This window comes from Gossypium raimondii, chromosome 10 (genome assembly GCF_025698545.1).
Source record: "Gossypium raimondii isolate GPD5lz chromosome 10, ASM2569854v1, whole genome shotgun sequence".
In the NCBI taxonomy this organism is placed as follows: Eukaryota; Viridiplantae; Streptophyta; class Magnoliopsida; order Malvales; family Malvaceae; genus Gossypium; species Gossypium raimondii.
The window spans coordinates 29,895,853-29,918,044 of record NC_068574.1 but is presented as its reverse complement, the minus strand read 5'-3'; the positions used below and the strand labels follow the sequence as shown (position 1 = coordinate 29,918,044).

Genomic DNA, 22,192 nt, shown 5'->3' with positions numbered 1-22,192 from the left:
AAACTGCTGATAACTGGCATTGTAAGAACATTTACATTGTGAGAAAGATAACTTACTTTTGTAGATAATCTAAATGAGTCTGTAATCCCGTAAAAGAATCAAAGTGAACATTTGATTCAAATACTGAGAAGGATTATTATGTCGTCTACAATTCCAATTAAGGAGATGACTAGTCTTGGCTATCAGAGTAGTTGACTCCATGGGTAGAGACATAGATGTACATATTGGCAGAATGATACATTAGACTGAACCCAAGATGAACTAATTCTGAAACCGTTTGTGAATTAATTCACTTGTGACATTCATGGTGTGATTTACCTAAATCCTGAGTTAGTCACCGACCATACGTATGTAACTCATGTGCTTTGATATAAGTGGAGGCTTATGCTCTAAAGATGATTAAGCCAATAACCGGTATGTTGGGGCATGACTTGTGTATGACATGGCTTTACTAGCAACAGTGGAATTCATAGCTCAATTAAAGAGCTAACGATATCTTCTTATTGGCATTGTGTGGATTGATTAATATGGAACGTGGTCACGAGTTGCTCATTCTCGAACGAGCAACTTATTACAGTCATTTGTTAACAGTGATCATATTAATCATTAAGAATACACAATGGTGACAATGAGATAAAATTGGGTTGTATTGAGTGAACAGATTTAACTCAAAGGAATTAAGGATATCATATGAGGGTAACACTGTAATGCCTCAAATTTTTTAGTTTTTGAATTATTAGAATTTATCAAAGTGGTTTAATTTGGTTTAGTGGTTAGGTGTTGTGAGTAGTTTGTGAGAGGTTCTAGTTTCGAATCCTTTTCCTTTGAATTTTGTTAACTTTTTTTCAATTCCCTATCTTTTAACTTCTAGGTTAAGTATTATTTTCACGCAACTGATTATTGAATGAGTTTGCTGGTTTAGTGGTTAGACTTCAGCTTACCCAGGGGTTTTGTGTTCGAATCCTCTGCGTGCGAATGAAAACTATTTTTGCTATTATCTGTTTGTGTAGGTTATGTGGTCAGAATTTGGAAATCTGATAATATTTGGATAGTTAAGATTTTATTCTTTTTATTCTTTTGTTTTTATTTTTTTAAAATATTTTGCATAATCCCCTAAAATTTCTCTTCCTCAAACCGTCCATTCACTCTCACTCCTCCCTTCCACTTTCACGTTAGTTTTGTTCTTTCCTACAAATTTCTGTTTTATTTTCCCTTTTCTTCTAAATTCAATTTTTGATCATAAGATTTTCCCCTTGCTGTTTCTTCTTCTTTTGTTACGCTTTTCACTACTTTTGGGATTTTCCTTTAACGTTTCCTTCTACATTGCAAGGTGTCGTGTGTGGTAAGGTTATGGTTTTAAGTTTCGAATTTGGTTATATGGATTGTCACGTTTTGGGTTATGATTTTTATTTGTTGTGCGACTATGGTTTTGACCATGTGAAATTCTCTTTAGGTGAAGATTTAGCATCGATTAACCCTCCGACTAACTGAGGAGTTCGTTTTGGCTGTTGCTTCATTCAAGGGTAAGTGATCGATATATTGTCAGGCTGAATTTTGGTTTAGGAATATTTCATTTGTTGTTGCGACTGAGTTAGAGACTCGAAATTTTAGAATATCTTTGTCAAATCTGACGTTCTAAAGTGTTGGTTTAGGTATTGGAATTCTCGCCGTTGGATTTAATCGAAAACTGACCAAGTGTGTAATGAAAAACTTGAAAAATAACAAACGGTGTGATGCCAAAAAATTTGTTGTTGACGTCACACGACCATGTGGTAGACCGTGTGAGACACACAGTTTGGGCTATTTGAGCCATGTAGGCCACATGGGCTAGGTCGGTTAAGTCAAGTGGGCCATAAGGATGTGTGAGCCCATTTTTTGAAAATTTACCCTAGGGTCGAGTTTGATGTGCGATTTGTATATAACCTTTTCATAGGGTCCATACTATGTAAATAGACTGTAAAACATGGGATCTAACACTCTGTTTCTGTTAAATTTGATTTCTGAAAGCATGATATGTATAACATGTATGTAGTATGTATAGTATGATGCGATTTCTGTCAAAGCATTTGATATGTGATGTGTATATCATGTATGTCATACATGCATTTGATATCTAATTAGTATTTGCATGTGCATTGTTTGTGGGAATATGATGTGACGGAGGAAGTGCGGTAATTCAATTATTCGCCTTACCTGGTGGTTTGAAACCACATATATCTATTCTGGTGGCTCAGCCACATATATCTGTATCTTGCAGTTTACCACATATTATTATTTGATAGTTTGACTGCACTACTTTTGGAAAGTGATATAAGCTCACCTACTGGTGTGTGGGGTTGGATGGGTACTTGATACCCTATTTGGTGTGTAAGGTTGGCCGGAGATGGTGTGTAGCAGATGAGGGTAGGATTTAATTTTGCATCTGAATATGTATCTGATTTTGTATATGAGCATAATTCTGAAATACTATCTGTTAATTTATATGCAACTGATTTGTTGTTTAAGATGTGTTTCACACTAAGTTCATAAACTCCCTTTCTGTATGTTTTTCTCTCAGGTAACCAACAAAATTAGGACGGATCGGCGTAGCAAAAGCTCGGTTCAAACTGTTGTTTCCTTAATTTTGTTAAGTTTAAGAATTAATTTCAACCGGACTACTTTATTTGGACTTTTTGGGGACTGTTATTTGTTTTGGATTTTATTCTTTATTTTGAACTGTTTTATCATGTTTTAATATTTTATTTCAAACTGCAATGCGCTAAAATTTTTTTAAAACCAAATTACATTTTTCAAAACTCTGTTTAACTTAAGTTTTGCACTCCATAATTAATTGATCTTAAAATTGTTTATCCAGATTTAAAATGAACTAACAGAATAAGGTATTTTCCTTAAAAAATCGAAAATATTGTTATCAAGTATTGTTTTACGAAACATTTTCAAATTTTAAGTTTCTGGTTTTCAAACAAACGTATGTAATTCCTAAGGATTTGATCATATCGTCTAGACTGGGTATGGGGTGTTACAAATACACACATGACGAGTTCATTAGACAAAGTAGTTGGATGAATTATTTTCGTAAAAGAGTATACAATCAGGAGTTTTCAATCATGGTACTTCTTATGGACTGACTCTATTATTAAGTAATTGCAAATGATCAAAATGATACTTCTTGACATAGTTACAATTACTAGAGTCTAATTGTATATGTCTGATTGGTTCCTCCGCTAGGTCAACAAAAGCTTGATCGGACTACATTTGAATTAGAAGTAAATTCTACGGCTTTGGAAATAATTTAATTGAGTCGATTTATTCGACGTGGAATTAAATTGGGCAGTCATAAGAATTGTTCAACTAGAGATTTGATTAAAAATTTTTCTTGAAAAATTAATTTGGAAAATCTAAGTGATTTTTTAGAAAATTAATTTTGATAAAGTAAAATTAAATTAATCAAATTAATTAAAATTAATATGATATTTTTGGAAATTAATTTTTAAGTCAGACAATTGGCCCAATGGGTAATTGGACTTGAAATCATAAATTGGGTCCGAGAGCCCAAAACCGAGACCACGACCGAAAAATGGGACAAATTGAGCCTGGTATGTGAAACCAAGCCGATGATCCAACCAGTTGCTGGACTGAACCGGTTGGGCTGTCACTAACCCAAACCAAATCGGTAGCAACGGAACCTACTCAGGGTGCCAACGACTGCAACGATAGCATTCTGGTGGCCGACAAATGGTTGCCAGTGGTGGTTCTTTAGTGGTTGAGCAATGGAAGAATTACACTCCTACAAGAACTTTACTAAAGAATTTGATTTCAGATTAACTATTCAAAAATTAATATTATTTTACTATATTTAATATTAAATTAAATTTAATACTTATCTTAATAGTATTTTATTAATTTAATATTAAAGTAAATAAGTTTAATCATAGTTGAACTCTCTAAACTCTCCCTATATAAAAGAGCCTTGGGTCATTATTTTTCACACACTTGAATTCAAGAGAAAGTTGTAAAGAGAAAATTATCTGAAGAAATTATTTCAGAAAATTTCTAGAGATATTTTTCTTATTTACAACTTGGCCCAAATTTTTAGAGAAATTACAAAATTACCCTACTGGTAATTTTTGTGAATTTTTTATTTGAAGCGAGCCCACACTCGGTAGACGTGAGCTTGAGGATAGCGAAGAAGACTACTCGGTAGAAACGTTCATCCTAGACGAATCAAATAGGTACAATTTTGATTAAGTGTTTATTACTTTAGATATCACAACCAAGTTATTGTTTTGGATTTTTTTTTAAAACTCTAAGTTTTCCCAAAATTTATTTTCTGTTGCGTTTTCCAAACCCGATTTTCTAACAATATCCCAGTCTTTTGTTCCACAAATGTGTTTCATCAACAAAGCTAGCATAAGCACCTGAGGCCACTCAATTCCAGTCTAAAATAAAATTTCTTTCATTTATGGAAACATACACAAGTTCACAACCAAATTGATCATAGATCATGCAATTTCTATTATTAAAAGCAATTGAATAGTTCTTTTCTAGCGATTGACCAACACTAAACAAGTTTTGATCAACATCATACGCTAAAAGTACATTAGAAACTATTTTAGTACCTGTTGGAAAGCTAATTAAAACATCTCATTTTCCCTTTGCTTCAATAAATTTCCCATTGCCCATTTTGCCCATTGCCCATTCTAATCCTTGAAGTGCTGGTTTTGTCAATCACCTTGAATATGTTTTCACATGAAGCCATGTGGTTTGTATAGCCACTTTCAATCAATCAGTTCTTCTTAGTTTTACTGCTGGTTGTAAAGCAAGATGTAGTGAACATCCACTCCTCCTAAGCTTGATTCCCATCAATAGCTTAAGCTTGCACATTTATTGTTGTTGTTGCCTTTTATTCTTGTGAACTCTTTCCATGTGACCAAGCTGCTTACAAGATCTACACTGTATGTCAGGCCTAAACCAATAATATTTCTCCAAATGAGTAGTTTTTTGCAATGTGAACATTGTAGATACTTCTTATTTCCACCATCTCTTGCACTATCTTTGTATCTTCTTGGTTTCTCCCTTTTGTCATTCCAATTATTCTTTCCTTTACTATTAGAAAAACTTGCATTTTCTTTACTCTTAAATTGAAATGCACCATTTGAATGTTCTTCTTGCCTGTTTGCTCTCCTTTGCTCTTGAGCATAGAGTGCATTTATCATCTCAGGTAGTGAAATTGTTGAGAAATCTCTTGAATCCTAAAGGGATGAGATTTTAGACTCATACTTCTCATGGAGAGTAGTAATAACCTTTTCTACAATTCTTTTGTCGCTAAATACATCTCTAAGTAGTCTAATGCTATTAACAATAACCATGATTCTATCAGAATATTGTTTGATAGTTTCACTGTCTTTCATCTTTAGATTCTCAAAATCTCTCCTCAAATTTATAAGCTGTTGCTGCCTTGTATTCTTTGACCCTTGAAACTCTTCTTTTAACTTGTCCTAAGATTGTTTAGGAGTTTCAAAAGCCATAATCCTAGTGAAAATCATATAAGACACACCATTTTACAAACAAGACATGACATTATACTTCTTGGCACACTCTTCATTATGCTGCTTAACCTAAGATAGTTTAGGATTGGCTCTCAAAGGTGGTGGCTCCCTATTTGATTCAATAACATCTCAAAGATCATAAGCCTAGAGGTAAGTTTTCATCTTCACTACCCAAATGTGGTAGTTTTCTCCAACAAAGATGGGAGGTGGAGGTGGAGAGAAACTTCCTTATGACATAGGAATAGTAATTCAAGCAGAATTTTCTTTAAGAAAGAACACAAAACAAAGAACTCATGCCCTCAAAGATAGCAACTTTGATTACCAATTATTAGTGTTTCAAATTGAGAGAATACAAAAAAGAACAAAGGAAGAAAGTGTTGAATATTTTGTAATAATAATTCTGTCAAACATTATGACTTTTATCCAAAAAATTTCACCAAACACAACTACTACAAGTACATTTCTTGTAACTTACAAATTTAAGTTACTTATACGGAAAATAAGACCAATTAAACTTGTCAATCAACACTATCATATCCGTGCATAAACAAACCTTATGTTAAATAAATAAATAAAAAGACTAATAAACTATATGGCAGTAGAGATAGCCACATAGCTCAATAGTCTATTTAAGTTGGGAGTTTTGTTTTGAATGATGGAATTTTGATGCACGTATGGATTCAATGACAAACATAATGTTTGTGGTTTGTGATTATATGACATGACTTCATTTGCAAGCATCATATCTACATGATATAAGGTTAATAAATAAGAAAATTATTTAAGAAACCATGAAGCTTTTAAATTCCACTAATAAAATTTATTGAGGTTTATTGTTATGAATGGTCAAAAAAGGACTAGTTGATACTTTAATGGGTCTACAAGGTAGAAAACATGTTAGACGACATCGAAGTTTGTACTTCGAGACACCATTTGATACTTAAGTCAATAACTATTCAATAGAGAAAGAATGGTGTGTGGCAATTCAAAAGCTCCTACATGGTCAATATCATAGTCTTGAAAGAATGGTGTGTGGCAATTCAAATGCTCCTACATGGTCAACATCATAGTCTTGGCACTTATAAATCTATGTAGGGCTGCCCAAAACTAAGGGTGGAGCTAAGGGACTGGCAGGGGCCTCGATCTATAAACAAATGCTTATTAATTCACTGAATAAATGAATGAAAAAATATGATTTTTAGAGATCACAATTTCAGTACCACCCCCAACAATTTCAAAAGATTTAGGTAATTTTTGTATTAATCGTTAGCATTTTGCGTTTGTTTTAAGGATTTATCAAACCAACTAGATATTGGGTTGTACTCGTTACATTATATAAAAATCTCTAAAATGGAAATATTACCCTTTTAAACCTTTTATAATTTATAAAATTTTATATTAATAATGGAAAAATTGCATTTTAGCCTCCCAAGATGATAAAAAATCGATTTAATCCTTTAAAAATGATAAAGATATAGACTATTCAAATGGTTAATTTGTATTTTTACTAATGTCAAAATATACAACTTAATTCCGCCCCTCCCACCCCACCTAAAAAAAATGGCTTTGCTCCTACCCAGAGCTAAAGTTATAATATTGTTTTAAGTAAATTGTTATGTTATATTATTTGTATTTATATGTTTAAGTTAAATAATTTTAAGGTAAGCTTGAATTCCCCGTGTACTTATTGAGCTACAATATAGCTTAACACGTTGTTTTCTAACTTATAGGTAGAAGATCATTTTGAAGTTCCTGTTGGGAGTTGTCGACCTCAGTCACATTTCATCACCAAAAAAAGGCTTGAAGAGCATGAAAATCATATTTTTGTTACTAGAAATGGCATGGACATCGACATATGTATACGGTACAATAATGGGTGGCATCTAGACAAATTTTACTCTCTTGTTAGTTATATGAATCTTAATGGAGCATACTTGGTCTGCATGATATTTGGATGTATTTAGGGTTTAGAAATGTTGGTTAATGCTTGGGAATGATTGGAGATCAATGTGGTATGATTTGAAGTGGTTTTAGACATTTTTTGCCATCCTTGCTCTCAGGTTTCGGTACCTACAAATGGGTATCGACACATAGGAAGTCAGAATGTTAAAATGAATAGTAATAGCACCTAGGTACAATACCTAGCCTTAGGTATCAATACTTCTGTTTTAGCCTTTAAGTTGCCCAGTTTTCATTATTTTAGGTTCGAACAAGCCTCGAATGACCACAGTTTGATCTTATTTTAGGAAGTTCAAAAATGATTGAAAATGCATGTAATAACTTAATAAAAGTACTTTTGAAGTTTCTGAAGATAAATCATAAAGATTTATGAAGTTAACGCATTAAGTGCCTAATCTTGACCTCTTTTGCTCGAGTTATCGATTAAACTTAGGTGATGAATGTTATATTGAATCTCTATTATGTTTACTTCTATTTTTAATAAAAATTTACCTTTCAATTTTTAAAAATATTAATAATTATCTTTTATAGATTTAATTTAATCAGACATAATTTATTTACTAAGAAAAGACAATAAAATTGTAGCGGTTCAACTCTTATTATTCTTTACAATCATTCAATAAATAAAAAATGATCTTACAAAATCCAAAGTTATTTTTTTAGTTGATTTATTATAAAATTTTGAAAACTTTTATAAGGCATCTAATTTAAAATTAGTTTAGAAATTTTGATCAAGAGTATGTAAGAGTTTTAAATTTTGAAAGATAACATATATTTTTTTACATTTTGAAATGAAAATATAATGATTATATACGGTGAATTATATTATTGTAAATTGACTAAAATGTTTTTTTAATATTAGTTATATTTGAAAAAGTTATTCAAAATATATAAATTACTAATGAGTAAACTTGCAGGTCACGAATTATATTTTAAGTTTCTTTTAACCTCTCGATTTTAAAACTTTCAAAATGGTTACTCAACTAATCATATTTATTTATCTTTTTCATTTCATGTTTGACGGAAGGTGGGTGGCATTTCAAAAATTTGTATAATAACAAATTTAGCCCTTAAATTTTCATATTACGTCAATTTACTCATTATTTTAAAAAGTAACCCTAACATTTACATATTATCTCAATTTGATCCAAATTTTAAAAGGAATCAAAATAATAAATAAAATTACATAAATATTTTCAAAAAAACTTATAATATATATAAATTATTAAAACTTTTAGATTTTTAATGGTAAGGTGTTCCTATTTACATGCTTTTGATTTATTTCAATGATGGTTGATTAATTAAAGGTGGGAGTTTGAGTGTTTATTCTTACGAAAGACCTTTCTTCTAAAGTGGAAATCATTTTGATTCCTAAGTGTAAATTTGAAGCTTAAATGAAAATCAACTACCTATATCTACCTTCATTATGTCTTCCTTTCTCAAATCACAGTTCCGAAAGGAAGCAAAGTTTAAAGTTTAAGATTGCATTCTTCTTCCTTTCTCAGGAATCCAATGCATAAGAATGGAAGAAAAAATTAAAAATAATCAACATCCATACGATAGTTTCACAAACTAAATAAAACCCATACTTTTTAAACCCTTATCATTCCTCAAATTAAAACCAAAATTCAATAATAATAAAAACCCTACAAAAGGAAGACATTTGTAAACATTGGTAGCAGTATTAAATAAGCAGTAAATGAATGATAAACTTACAGATCGATTCCCTTCCCACAATAAGTCATACAACAAAATGCCATTATCAAACCAAACACTTTCTCCTCTTTTTTTTGTCTTGCAGTTTAAAAGACGTTTCAGCTTTCTTTGTTAATTTAGATTTTAGTTGATCAAAACCAGTTTCAATTTCTAAGCAGCATATTTTGATGGGATGCCAAATGCCACAATAATGGCCACTAAATTATCCCATAGAACATATTTTGTCTTTTGAGTTTTCTTCAAATATTAGTAACTATTTTTTGAGGTTTAACTTTTGCTTCAAAAAGAATTTTCAGTCTCAATTAGGAAAAAGAAAAAGAAAAGAGAAGAGAAGGAAAAAAAGAATAATATAAGAATATGTTTTTATTTTTATTTATTTATCTTTATAATTTTATAATTTATATATATTTAAATTTATTATATATTTTGAAAATATTTATGTATTTATATATATTATTGAATTTTTAAGAATTAGGATCAAATTGAAATAATCTGTAATGTTGAGGGTTATCTTTTTCAAAAGTCATGATCAACTTAACACAATATGTAAAAATTGAGGACTAAATTTATTATTATATCAATTTTGCACAGCCAACTCATCCTCTTAATGGAAATAGAAATGGCTAATTGGGTGATATTTTGTAAGTTTTAAAAGTTGGGAGATCAAAACAGAAATTTTAGCATAATTAAATGAAGTTTACTCATTTTTAATTATGTATTGAGCGGTTAATTTACCTCTTTTCAGTTATGTGTTATATGTCCGTCTATATATAGATTTGCATAAACTAGAATTGGTAAAAGTAAAAGTAAAAGTAGAAGTAAAAGCAAAAATTCACTTCTGAAGAACATACTCAAGTGTTAGTATATTATAACGATGAATACAGAATAAGACTCTAACAAGACATCCCTTCAAAGTTCAACCGCCTGGTATCAACACTGGCATGGCATCTTTGATAAATAGTATGGTAAAAGATAAGAATATGATAGAGCAAAATGAAGCTGCAGTCATCTTCTTATGCTTCCAATACTATTTGACTTGTCTATCAGAAGGACTCCTTATTAAGCAAGTGAGAAAATGGAGAAATCCAACAAGCAAGATTAACAGACCCGTGTCAAGTTGAGTGAGCTCTGAGTAGGGTTTTTATTAGCATCTTTGCTGATGAAATGGTTCCAAGTACTCCAAGAATTGAACCAAAAGCGATGAGGAAAAGGTTAAGAATGAGGACAGGTTTGGATATGTGAGGCCATGAAAGCTTGATGTAGAAAGCAGAGGGAAAAGTCATGCAAATACAGACGCTTACGAGGGAGCCGGTGAGGCTCAGCACATGCTCGAAATATGGAACCGAAAGAGCAAGGGATAGTATCACTAGAAGGAGAATAGAGCCTACGAAGCCTCTTATGATCAACTTCATGCGAGAACTCAGAGAATCTGGTAAGTTATTCTCGAGCTGAATGGCAAAAGGTGCAAACTCAAGTGCATATTTAGACATGGGAGTTAGCACAGTTGCCCATAATGCAATTTTTGTGATAAAATGATGTCGGGGCAAACTGAGGGTGATCTGAGGGTTGACTTCTGGCCCAAACATCTTGGCTCCCAGGAATGCTAGAGCAGTGTAAAGTAGTGTGCATGCTGCAAAGCTAACAATAGATACCTGGAATCAAAGTGCAGACATAAGGTGATCAGTTAACAATATTCTTGCTGTACATGTAGAAAATGCTTCATGCATGAATAAACACTTGATTCTTAGATTCTAACTTCAAGTTTAAGTTTAGAATCAAGGAATACCCAAAACGTAAGCAGATTCCCAGCTGATGAAATAAAACGGAAAGTAAAAAAAAAAAGTGGGCTAAATGTTCAAATGGGTTGTTTATGTAAGGATAAAACCTTTGAAAATTATCATATAAAAGTCTAATATTTATAAAAATATTCAAATGAAAGTCTGACCTTTTAAAATGGTCAAAGGTCTAATATTTTTAAAAATATTCAAATAAAGAGCAAATCTTTTTAAAATGTTTAAATAAGTGCTTATCAAATGTCGAATAGCAAGTTTCAAATTATGTTTTGACAAATTTCTTCTTTTCAAACAATATTTGATTCAAGTATTATGTGTTTTATTCTAAATACATCAACATTTACTTAATTTTTTTACAAATCGAGTTAAAGTACGTGAAAAATCCTTATTTGAGCAATTAAAGGTTAGAGCACTAATGTAAGCATTTACGGAAAGCAAAATTATAGTTTTACAAGGAAGGTTTAAACCACTTGACCTTGTTTGACTTGGATGATTAAAATTATATGCAACAGCAACAGTAGTGTATATGTTGAAAACATATATAACAAAAGATAAAAAGGATAGTAGGTATCAACCTTAGTAAACTTGGATGGATCTTTCATGGCTTTGTATAAGTTGGGGAAAACAAAATGGCCAGCATAACTGTAGATATAAAGACCGGATATGGCAGGAATGTTTTTCACATGTAAAAAGGGTATGCTGTGATTAGCCTCAACACTTCCAAAAGCAGCTGTGCAGACCACTGATATAAAGATAACGAGTGACATGAGGATACCACCTGATGAAAGGAAAGATACAGAAGAAAGATCTCTCAACCATAGACTTGGAAGTGCTATCAAAACAGCAACCACAGTTATGAGCTGAGATGTACGAAGATTAGGCACCCCTGGTAGCTTAATTTGGGTCCCTGACAACACTGTGATCAGATTATCATGGAGTGAAATAGTGTAAGACACAAGGGCCATGAATATTTCTATGTAGATGAAGGTTGCTGTTAAAACTCTTCCTTTTCTCCCAAATGCATTCTCTCCTATATCTGCAAAGCTTTCCGATTTGGGATTCTTATCGAGACATTTTCCGAGAACGTGAGAAGTATAGGTGCATATAAACCCCAGTCCTACAAGCAGGAAAACTGAACCCCATCCTCCATTTTCTAGTGCATATGGAGTTGACAACTGACCAAGACCTGCATGTTTCATGCATATACATATATATTTAATGAAGAAATGAAGATAAATAAACATGGTGAGGATTAGGAAGGCTTAATTACCTATGAGCATGCCACTCATATTCAAGACGGCATGAAGAAAAGAGCTATTCCCCGACCTAGCTTGTTGATCAGCAGCATCTTCTGTCATCACCATGCCCTCGATGCCACCATTATCGCATTTACACACTCCATTTTCCTCTATACAAGCATCACACTTCACCTGTTTCAAGGCCAAGTTTGATTCATGGAATGGCAATTTTGCCACTGATTTCCTCAACTTTCCCAGCATACTTTAGTTCTACTTCCGACAAGTTTGGAGGCAATAGGAATCTAATACAAAGCGTGGATCACCCTAAACTTGAGGAGATACACGTGCTTAAGTTGTATCTAAGGAACTCAATTTATAGCAAAAGGGAGTTTGACATACACTGCACTCAGAACAATTGTGGGAGAATCTTACTGTAAGTTAAGATACTGAAAAATAACAAGAAGAATAAAGAATCTATAAATGTATATTTTAAAAGGAAATCAACCTACGTAATACCATAAGTACTATTTGCAAGATTCTGTAGCAGTTAGTCATAAGATCAACTAGATAGATATTTTGTTTTTGTATTATAATATTGTTTAAGATATTATATATCTAAATAAATTTTGATATTCATATTTTTTATAGTGATTGGATGTCCAAGTTGGTTTATCTTTAATTAATTTACTAGTATGATTGTCTCCCACGCTCGCATTTGGATGATTATTTAATTTCTTTTTACTAAATAATACAGTAAAAATTTAAATATTATAGTAAGCTCAAAGTTATTGTACTTTTTATATATTTTGAATTTAATCCCCATACTTTTATTTTCATGAATTTAATCCTCTACTTTTCTAAATTTAAAATCTAGGTCAATTTATTAATACTGTTGAAATCCTTCTTTTAATTTAATAGAAAATTTTAACGGTATTAATAATTCTTAAAAGTTCACCTCAGCATTTTAATCTAAATTATGTCAAAATTAGAGAAATTAAATCTCAAATTCGAGTGGAATATAGGGATCAACACTGAAATTTAATCATTCTTATATAATCTTAAAAAATATTTGGATTAGAACTGAAATTTAGCCATTATTTTCTCATGTCAAAAGAAAAGAAAAAAGAATAATCAGGTGTCTAAATTATGTCAAAATAAAGTATAGAGATTAAATTTCAAATTTGAGTGAAATATAGGACTCAAAACTAAAATTTAACCGTTCTTATATAATCTTGAGAAGGTAGAGGGTTAGAACTGAAATTTAACCATTATTTTTCATGTCAAAAGAAAAGAAAAAGAACGGGCAGATGTCTAAATTATGTAAAAATTGAAGTGTAGAAACTGAATATAAAATTTAAGCAAAATATAATGATTAAAATTGAAATTTAATCATTCTTATATAATTATAAAAAATAGAGACTTAATATTTTTTTGAGCGAAATATAATAATAAAATTAAAATTAAACTATTTTTACATCTAAAAAGTAAAGAGATTGAAATTAAAATTTACTCGGTAACATTTGCATGTAAAAAAAAACACGATCAGATGTGCATTGTGAAAGGCCTTAAGGCTTTCCTTATATATAGATACTAATATATCATAACAATTTAAATTACGAAGGCTAACTTTAATCATCATTCTGATATGACATCACATCTAACTGCATGCTGTATCAATTCTAACCCCAATGTGAAATTTTAATCTTGAATTCAATTCGATTATAAAACTTATTAATTCAAACTTCAATCAATCTAATTTAAAATTATTTCAAAAAGAATATCAGAACAATTACTTAAATTAAGTATAATTTTATAGAAGAATTAATTGAGAATAATACTGTTAATTTGTTTTAATTTATAACTTGTAAATTGTAATTATCATTGTCTACTTTGTAAAACATATATTATCTCTTTATTCACAAGTAAAATTAATTAGAAATCTTATCATATTTGCATGCATCTGGAAATAATGTATTTCAAATTAAATTTAAACAAAAAAACATATGAAGTTAAGAATATTAAATGATTTGATGCACCGGCTATGCATAATTCTCATACACATTAAACCACCAAAATAATAAAGTCTTTGAGGGGCAAAACGCTAAAAAAAGCCCTTTTTTTTTTAAATTTACCGAAATAGGCCGGTTTTTTAATTATTTACCGGAATGGGTCATTTTCCCCGAAATTGCGTCCACGTCGGTAGCGATGTCGGGAACGTGATGAATCATCGCGTCACGTCGGTAGCGACCTAGCCGACGTGGAAGGAAATCGCGTCCCGAGGTAGCGATTTCCTTCCACGCCGGCAGTTGCGCTTAACGTGACGCGATGACACCAAGATGAACAAGATTTCAACGGTAAAAATTTGACCGTTGGCCCCCAACGGTCAGAATTTTTTTAACTATAAAAACCCCCTACCTCTTATTTTTTCACAAACAAATCCTATCTCAATTTCATTCAAAATTCTCTCAAAGTCCTTCAAAAATTCTCTCAATTTCCTTCCAAAATTCTCTTAAACTCTCGAATTCATTCCAAAATCCTCACAATTTCCTTCAAAAAATCTCTAAACTCCATATTAAATTTCTTTTTCCATTCAATTTCATTTTTTTAAAGAAAATTTTAAATTTTTTAATTTTTTTAAAATAATTTTAAAATTTTTAATATTTTCTGCAATGGCCGAATCATTGATTCGTCTTGATAGGAATCACATATCGGTGGAGCAAATGAAAATGGTAAGTATTAAATTTAAAATTTAAATTTTATTTAAGATAATTTTATTTATGTATTTTTAGATAAATATTGATTTATTTTTTGTTATAAAAGTCTGAAGATCGGGTATTGGAATGCAATATTCGGAATATGCATGGTCCTCCATCACCGTTAGTAGAGAACTACTTGCGGGAAGCGGGATTTTGGCACGTGGCGACGGTAGGCCGGGGATGCAAGTTGGAGCCGAAACTAATCAGTGCGCTCATCGAGAGGTGGAGACCCGAGACGCACACATTTCATCTTCCATGTGGAGAGTGCACTATCACTCTAGAAGATGTCCATCTGCATTTGGGATTGCTTGGTGGGCGGGCACCCGATCCGGATCCGCCTAATCTAGCAACTGAGAGGCGGTGTGTTACGAGCTTTTGAGCGCTGTACCGGATAAAATGGATGGAGGTAAGGTGGAGATGGGCTGGTTACGTGCCACCTTCCCCAATCTGAATGCAAATTCAACCGAAATTGAAAGAATTCGATATGCCCGATCATACATTCTTCAAATAATTGGAGGCTATCTGATGGCCGACACGTCACGGAGCCGTGTACATCTAAGGTGGTTGCTAAAACTCGTTGATTTTAGAGCAACCGGTGAATTTAGTTGGGGGTCTACCTTCTTGGCAACATTATATCGTGAGATGTGCGGGGCGACGAAACCGAGGAGAGCAAAAATTGGAGGTTGCCTGTCACTACTGCAATCATGGGCACGGTTTCGCTTTCCATTTCTACGTCCTCGAGTGAAGCACCCATATACATTCCCACTCGTGTCGAGGTAAATTTTATATTACATTTTGAAATTGTTATGTAGATTTTGTAAGAATAAAAGTATGCTAAAAATTTATTTAATTAGGTGGAACCATCCGGCAAGTTATCGTGGATTACCGACTGAACTTGAAGATATACGGCTTCTATTGGAGCAACGGTCAAGCGTATAAGTATTATTGCAAATAGATATTTCCATACATTCGCTAGTGGATTGATATTTAGTATTTAATATTTAGTATTATGTATATATGTAATATTTCTATCATGTTCATGTAGTTTCAATGGACACCATACGAGGATCCGGCAGTCCGGGCAGTAATCCCGGAAGAGTTTTTACAAAATCCGAACACTTGGCACGTGAAAGTGGTGTTGATCAACTATGCAACCGTGGAGCCCCACAGACGCATGAGTCCTCTGACGGTTTGGATGTAGACAACCGATCCCTGCGGACCCTGAGGAATTTGACGAGCACCACAAAATCGACCTTCGGCTATTAGGTACGGATTGGCCTAGATACTGGTCAGTGTACATAGAAATGTGGGAAAATCGAAATGAATATCTACCTACTCGGGAACCAATCATCGTTCCCGAGTTAGCGTGCGTTCTCCGAATACATGCCATGGTTTAGGGCCCATGGAAGCCGTGTTACTTACGCCGGAGGAGAGGCAGTGGCAAATACGTGTTGGAAGGGAAAGGCGCGGGCCTCTAAATCCAAGGGGACAAGTCTACGAGGGCAGCCCCTCAACGAGGCCCAGACATTTACCCGGTTCATCATCAGTGGCCATGCAATCACCGTCCCCAACGAGAGCACCGACGCAGTCACCTGACGCAGCAATTCAACAGATGATACCCACGCATTCACCTTTCCCTATGATGCCAGGTATGTTTCCTACCCCTTATATGTACCCTAACCCGTACATGTATCCTTTTCCGAATCCTATGGCAGGTTGGAGCCAAATGCCCGGATCAGCTCTATTTCCTGTAATGCCGAGCGGACCACCGATAACTAGGCCAGCGGCGCAGGAGGGGTCGCAGGGGGGGCCGTCGGGGAGCTCTCCTTTTTACCAATCGCCAGCAACGCATGGCTTTCAAACTCCGTCACCGTTCATGATGCAAACACCTCCACATACACTATTCTTTGAAGGTGGATCATCGTCCCAAGTCCGACAACCAGATGCCGAACCGGAAGAACAACAATCACCACCGGAGGAAGAACAACCGCCGCCGAAAGTTAGAGGAAGGAGGAATCCAGTCATGAATCACGACGGTACGCCATGTGGAACCGAATCCCCCAGTCATAGACATTGATTACCGTATTAAAATTTATCATTTGATGTAATGAAATACAAGTTTATGACGATGTAATACACATATAAATTTTTCCAAGTTATTTTGATATTATTTGATTTAATTATAAACCCTAACCCTAACCTAATTCAATTATAAAACCCTAACCTAACCTAATTTAATTAAAAACCCTAACCTAACATAATTTAATTTAATTATAAAACCTAACCCTAATCTGATCGCATCCTGGTAGAAGCAATTTTATACTATTTGATCAGAAACGTCAACTCGAAATAATTTTTTTCGAGACTCCTAAACCCTAAAAAAGCCTGCACCCTAAACGAAATAATTTTTTTCGGCACCCTTAAACCCTAAAAAAGCCTGCACCCTAAACGAAATAATTTTTTTCGGGACCCCTAAACCCTAAAAAAGCTTGCACCCTAAACCCTAAAACCCAGAAAACCCAACGTGAAATCAACGTCAAAATCGCGCCCGGAAAGCGCTACGTGGCAGTCATCAGCGTCCACGTCGGTACGACCTGCCGACGTGGAAGAAAATCGCTTCCTCGGGACGCGATTTCCTTCCACGTCGCCAGTCGCTACCGACGTGACGCGATGATTCATCACGCCCTCGACATCGCTACCGACGTGGACGCGATTTCGGGGAAAATGGTCCATTCCGGTAAATAATTAAAAAACCGGCCTATTTCGATAAATTTAAAAAAAAGGGGCTTTTTTTAGTGTTTTGCCGTCTTTGAGGACTTATAAACATATATTGATAAATATATTTAATTATAATTAAAATTTTTATTATTTTTTTATCTCTTTCCTTATTAATATTTCGACTAGAAGATCAAAGTTCAACTTTGTTGGATACGAATGCTTGTTGCTTCAAAAACTAAAAGGCCTAACCGATGCTATTGTAGTCTATATATGATATTGATATACGTAATTATAGCACTAAACCAACATATATATAAAAACTAGATGATAATGATAAGGTAATTTAAAGTCAGAATTAATTTAAACCCGAAATTAATATAACACAAAATAATTTTAAAATCCAATTAACAGACCAACCCAATCCAAAACTCTAATGCATGGTATACCCACCATATCAGGGAATAATGACCTCAAATGCTTAGGTTACATTGAACCTGAAACTGAAATTAGTTTTTAAATTAGATTTGTTCCAATCCGATAAATTTAGCAGTGGCACGGGCACTATAGGCAAACAAAGATACCTAATTAATATTCCTTAGTGAGTGAAAAAGATGGGATTTCGCCTAAAATTTTGGGGCATAGAATTTTTACTAATTCTAATTATGTCACTTAAAAATTCTAATTAATATCTTTCAGAAAAAATAAAATTTTGTATTAATCCTTTCAAAAAAATTAACTCTTAATTAAAATTCTTAAAATTTTTAGAAATTCTCGTTAAATCCTATAATCTTTAAAAATTTTAATAATATTTTTTATTTATTATAGTTGGTACCTAATTATTTATTATAGTTTGGATCTACAAATCTTCACCAGCAAGCATATATTTTTTGTCTTTAACAATATTATTCCTTTGATGCTTAAAATGTTTTATTTTGGGGCATATATCTTTTTGTAAAAAAAATCATTAAACAGTAGAATCTAAGGCGGAAAGTTGATAATTAGGGAGAGCCAACCGAATGAAAGGTTTGTGCAAGACTCTTTTCTCATTCCCGTTACCCTGCATCTGCTGCTCATTTGCTTATTAATTAAACACAAATTCAGGTTCCAGTTGAAATATGGTAACTAACAAATAACAATGTGTGATGTATGCCTCGCATTTCAGTTAAATTAAGATGCAAACAGAGAGTAACATTGCGATGAGCCATGTGACGTCACGACGACGAAATAGGAGAGAAGTAGAAACGACGTCGCGACGTATCATGCAATTTTCTCGATTTTCTTCTTCCAGTTAAATTCTGATTATTTATCCCAACCAAATTGCAACACCCCAAAATAAATTTTAAGTTTTTAATTTGTTAGATTTTTTGTAAGTAATTTGATTTGGTTTGGTAGTTAAGTGTTGTATTTGAGCATTCGGCTTAAGTTAATTTTCGTGTAAGTTTTGATAAGAATGAGTCTATTAGTTTAGTGGTAAGGCTTTAGCTTACCTTTAGTGTGTTTTAGTTATATTGTTATTGTTATTTTTCTTTTAAAAATATTAGATTTGTTTTCCCGAAAACCCTTCTAAATTTGCTCCCACACTCTCTCAATTTCTTTTTTACTTTTGCTTCACGTCTGTTTCTATTCTTTTCTATTTCCAAATATTTTCTTTGTTCTCTTACTTTCTTGTTTGGTCTATCACCATTGTTGCTAATTGTTTCTTCGTTGAATTGCTCTCTTCGTGGCTTGGTGTTTTCTTCTTTTGTTTGGTTAACTCTTATGTGTGTGTGGAGTGAATCCCTTAGGTATTCCAATTTCAATTAGGTAAGAGGATGGTTTGTTTATTATTATTATTTGATGATGTTAGATGTTGGGTTTTCTATGGAGATAAGTGATTTTTATATTGAGTTATCGGCTTTAATGATATCAGTGTGCTTTTAGGAGAAGATCAAGGGACAGTTGGTGTTCCTCCAACGAATTAGGCGTTGTTAAGTTGCTATTTCGTTCAAGAGTAAGTTTTCTCGACGTTGTTAGTGCTGTTCCGTTTTGGAAATTGGGTTTAATTAATGAAGGTTGCATTATATTGCTCAGTCAAGTGTGGTGAAAATCATGTTATTAATTCATGTGAGCTGTTATTTTTAGGTTATGGTGCTTTCAATATTCAGTCTACATCGTATCTAAGTCAGGTGTGTGTTTCTAACTCAAAACCATCGCGAATAATTCTAGAAAATCTGGAGAAAAAACCCAAGAAATTTGAAACTATTCTTCGACACACAGCCGTGGCAGACCGTGTGCACCACATGGTCGTATGGCTGGCCATGTGTTAAGCCTTGTGGGTGCATACAAGCATGTGCGGTTACACGGGAAATTCAAGTAAGCCGTGTGAGGCACATGGGCGTGTGCGATTACATGGAAAATTCATGTAGGCCGTGTGGGCAACACGGGCGTGTGACCCATATTTCTAGAAATTTTCATTTAGGGTTGGTTTAATCTGTAATTCGTAATTAGACCCTTCGTGGGGTCCATGCTGCTTTAATAAGACTTGAAATGTGGTATATGTTGATGTGCTCGGTATATGAGTTACATGTATGATATATGTTTTGATAATTTTGAAAACATGACTATTTCTGTCAAACATGCATGTCATCTGTATTCTGTCTATCTGTTAGTATAATTATTTGCATTGGGTTGGATTATGATATAATGGAGGAAGTATTGACAGTTTAATTTATCTGCCTTATCTGGTGCTTAGCCACATACATTGGAATATGGCGGTTTACCGCATATTGTATCTGACAGCTTGACTGCATTGATTCTATAAAGTAACATACGCTCACTTATTGGTGTGTGGGGTTGGATGGATACTTGATACCCTAATTGGAGTGTTGGGATGAATAGCGATGTTGTGTAGTGGATGGGGGTAGGATCTATATATGTACATTGATTATGTATTTGTTCTGAAAATAATTCTGTATCTAATCGATTAATGAGTAATATCTGAAATATGTAATTAAGCATGATCTGATATGTGTTCCCTATGATATTTTCGTATATGATTTATTGTTGAGTTATTTCACACACTAAGCTCGCCTCGCGATTTTGTATGTATCCTTTTAGGTAACTAACAACCTTAGGGTGAGTCAGCATGGCGGGAGCTCAGTTTATAGTTTCCAATTTCTTTAGTACTGTTAAGTTATAATTTAATTTTTCTTGTGGACTCTGGACTTTCTGGGACTATTTTTTTTGGATTTAATATTTGTTTTGGGACGATTTAATTATTTCTTAAATGTTTTTGTTTCAAACGAAAAGGAATTGGTTTAACAAGATCAAAATACGCCTTTTCAAAACTACGATATTTTAGGATTTCCACTACAAGAAAACTAAAATAAGGAATATGTAGTTTCCAAAAAAAATTTAAGTTGTTTTAAATTTAACAATGAGTTTTTTTTAAGGTCTTGAAAAGGGACAAAGACAATGTTTGACTTTGAAATATATTGAGTTAAATTTTGACTTTCAAAATGAACTTGTGTAACCTCTCAAGATTCGACCATAACATCTAGGTCGGGTATGGGGTGTTACACAAACTCTGACTAGTGTAGATTATTTTAAGATTATTCGACCTACAAATTTAGTCTATAAATAGACCTTTTTCTACCCTAGAAATATTAACTCATAACACATTTAAGTATTAGCTTTTACAAGCTTTCAAGGAATTTTGTGTTTAAGTTTTGAGGGTTTTTATTTTTGGGTTTCGAGGTTTAGTTTTTATCTTCATCTTTGTACTCTCTATTTTTTTCTAGTTTAGTAAAATTATCTTTACCTGTGATTTTTTTTATCCTCTTCGGAGGGGTTTTGTAACACCCCTAACTCGTTTCTATCGCCAGATTAAGGTTACAGTGTACTATAGTATAATTTAGAACATTTAAATTCAAATAAAATCAATTATACAAATTATCTAATATTATTCAATAACTCATTTAAATCAAGTAGGAAATACATTGATGGACCTTAAATCGAGCCTCCAGGGCCCTAAAAATAATTTGAAAACAATCAAGGATCATTTTGAAACAAAACAGAAAAATTTGGAAAACAAGGTCACACGGCCATGTGGCCAAGCCGTGTGATAGAGCCCATACCGTGTGTCTTAGAAACATGGTCGTGTGGCTACTCCACACGCTCGTGTAGTAAATGGTAACACGGTCGTGTGGTCAGGTGTAACTCACTGTGACCGTGTAGCTTAGGGTCACACAGCCATGTCGCCAAGTCATGTAACTCTCTGTGCCTGTGTGGACCAACCTACATTGAAAACAAATAACGCATACGACCATGTGAGTAGGTTATGTGTGACACACGACCGTGTGATAGCCCGTGTCCCAGGCCGTGTGTACCTTAAAAAGTTTGCAAAACAAGACATAATTTCATCCAAAACTCAGGTACCAAGCCAAATCAAAATCAACCAATTCAATATCTTAAAAACACATTTA

The 22,192-nt window shown here is 33.3% G+C and overlaps 1 protein-coding gene across 1 annotated transcript; it reads right to left on the bottom strand.

The window, feature by feature from the left end:
* Positions 1-10,229: 10,229 nt before the first annotated feature.
* Positions 10,230-12,516, bottom strand: LOC105776035 (amino acid transporter AVT1H). The gene is made up of 3 exons (XM_012598499.2): positions 12,288-12,516; positions 11,593-12,203; positions 10,230-10,876 (listed from the first exon to the last, which is right to left on the bottom strand). The coding sequence occupies exons 1-3, from the start codon at positions 12,514-12,516 to the stop codon at positions 10,337-10,339; spliced, it is 1,380 nt and encodes a 459-aa protein (XP_012453953.1). The 3' UTR covers positions 10,230-10,336.
* Positions 12,517-22,192: the final 9,676 nt, after the last annotated feature.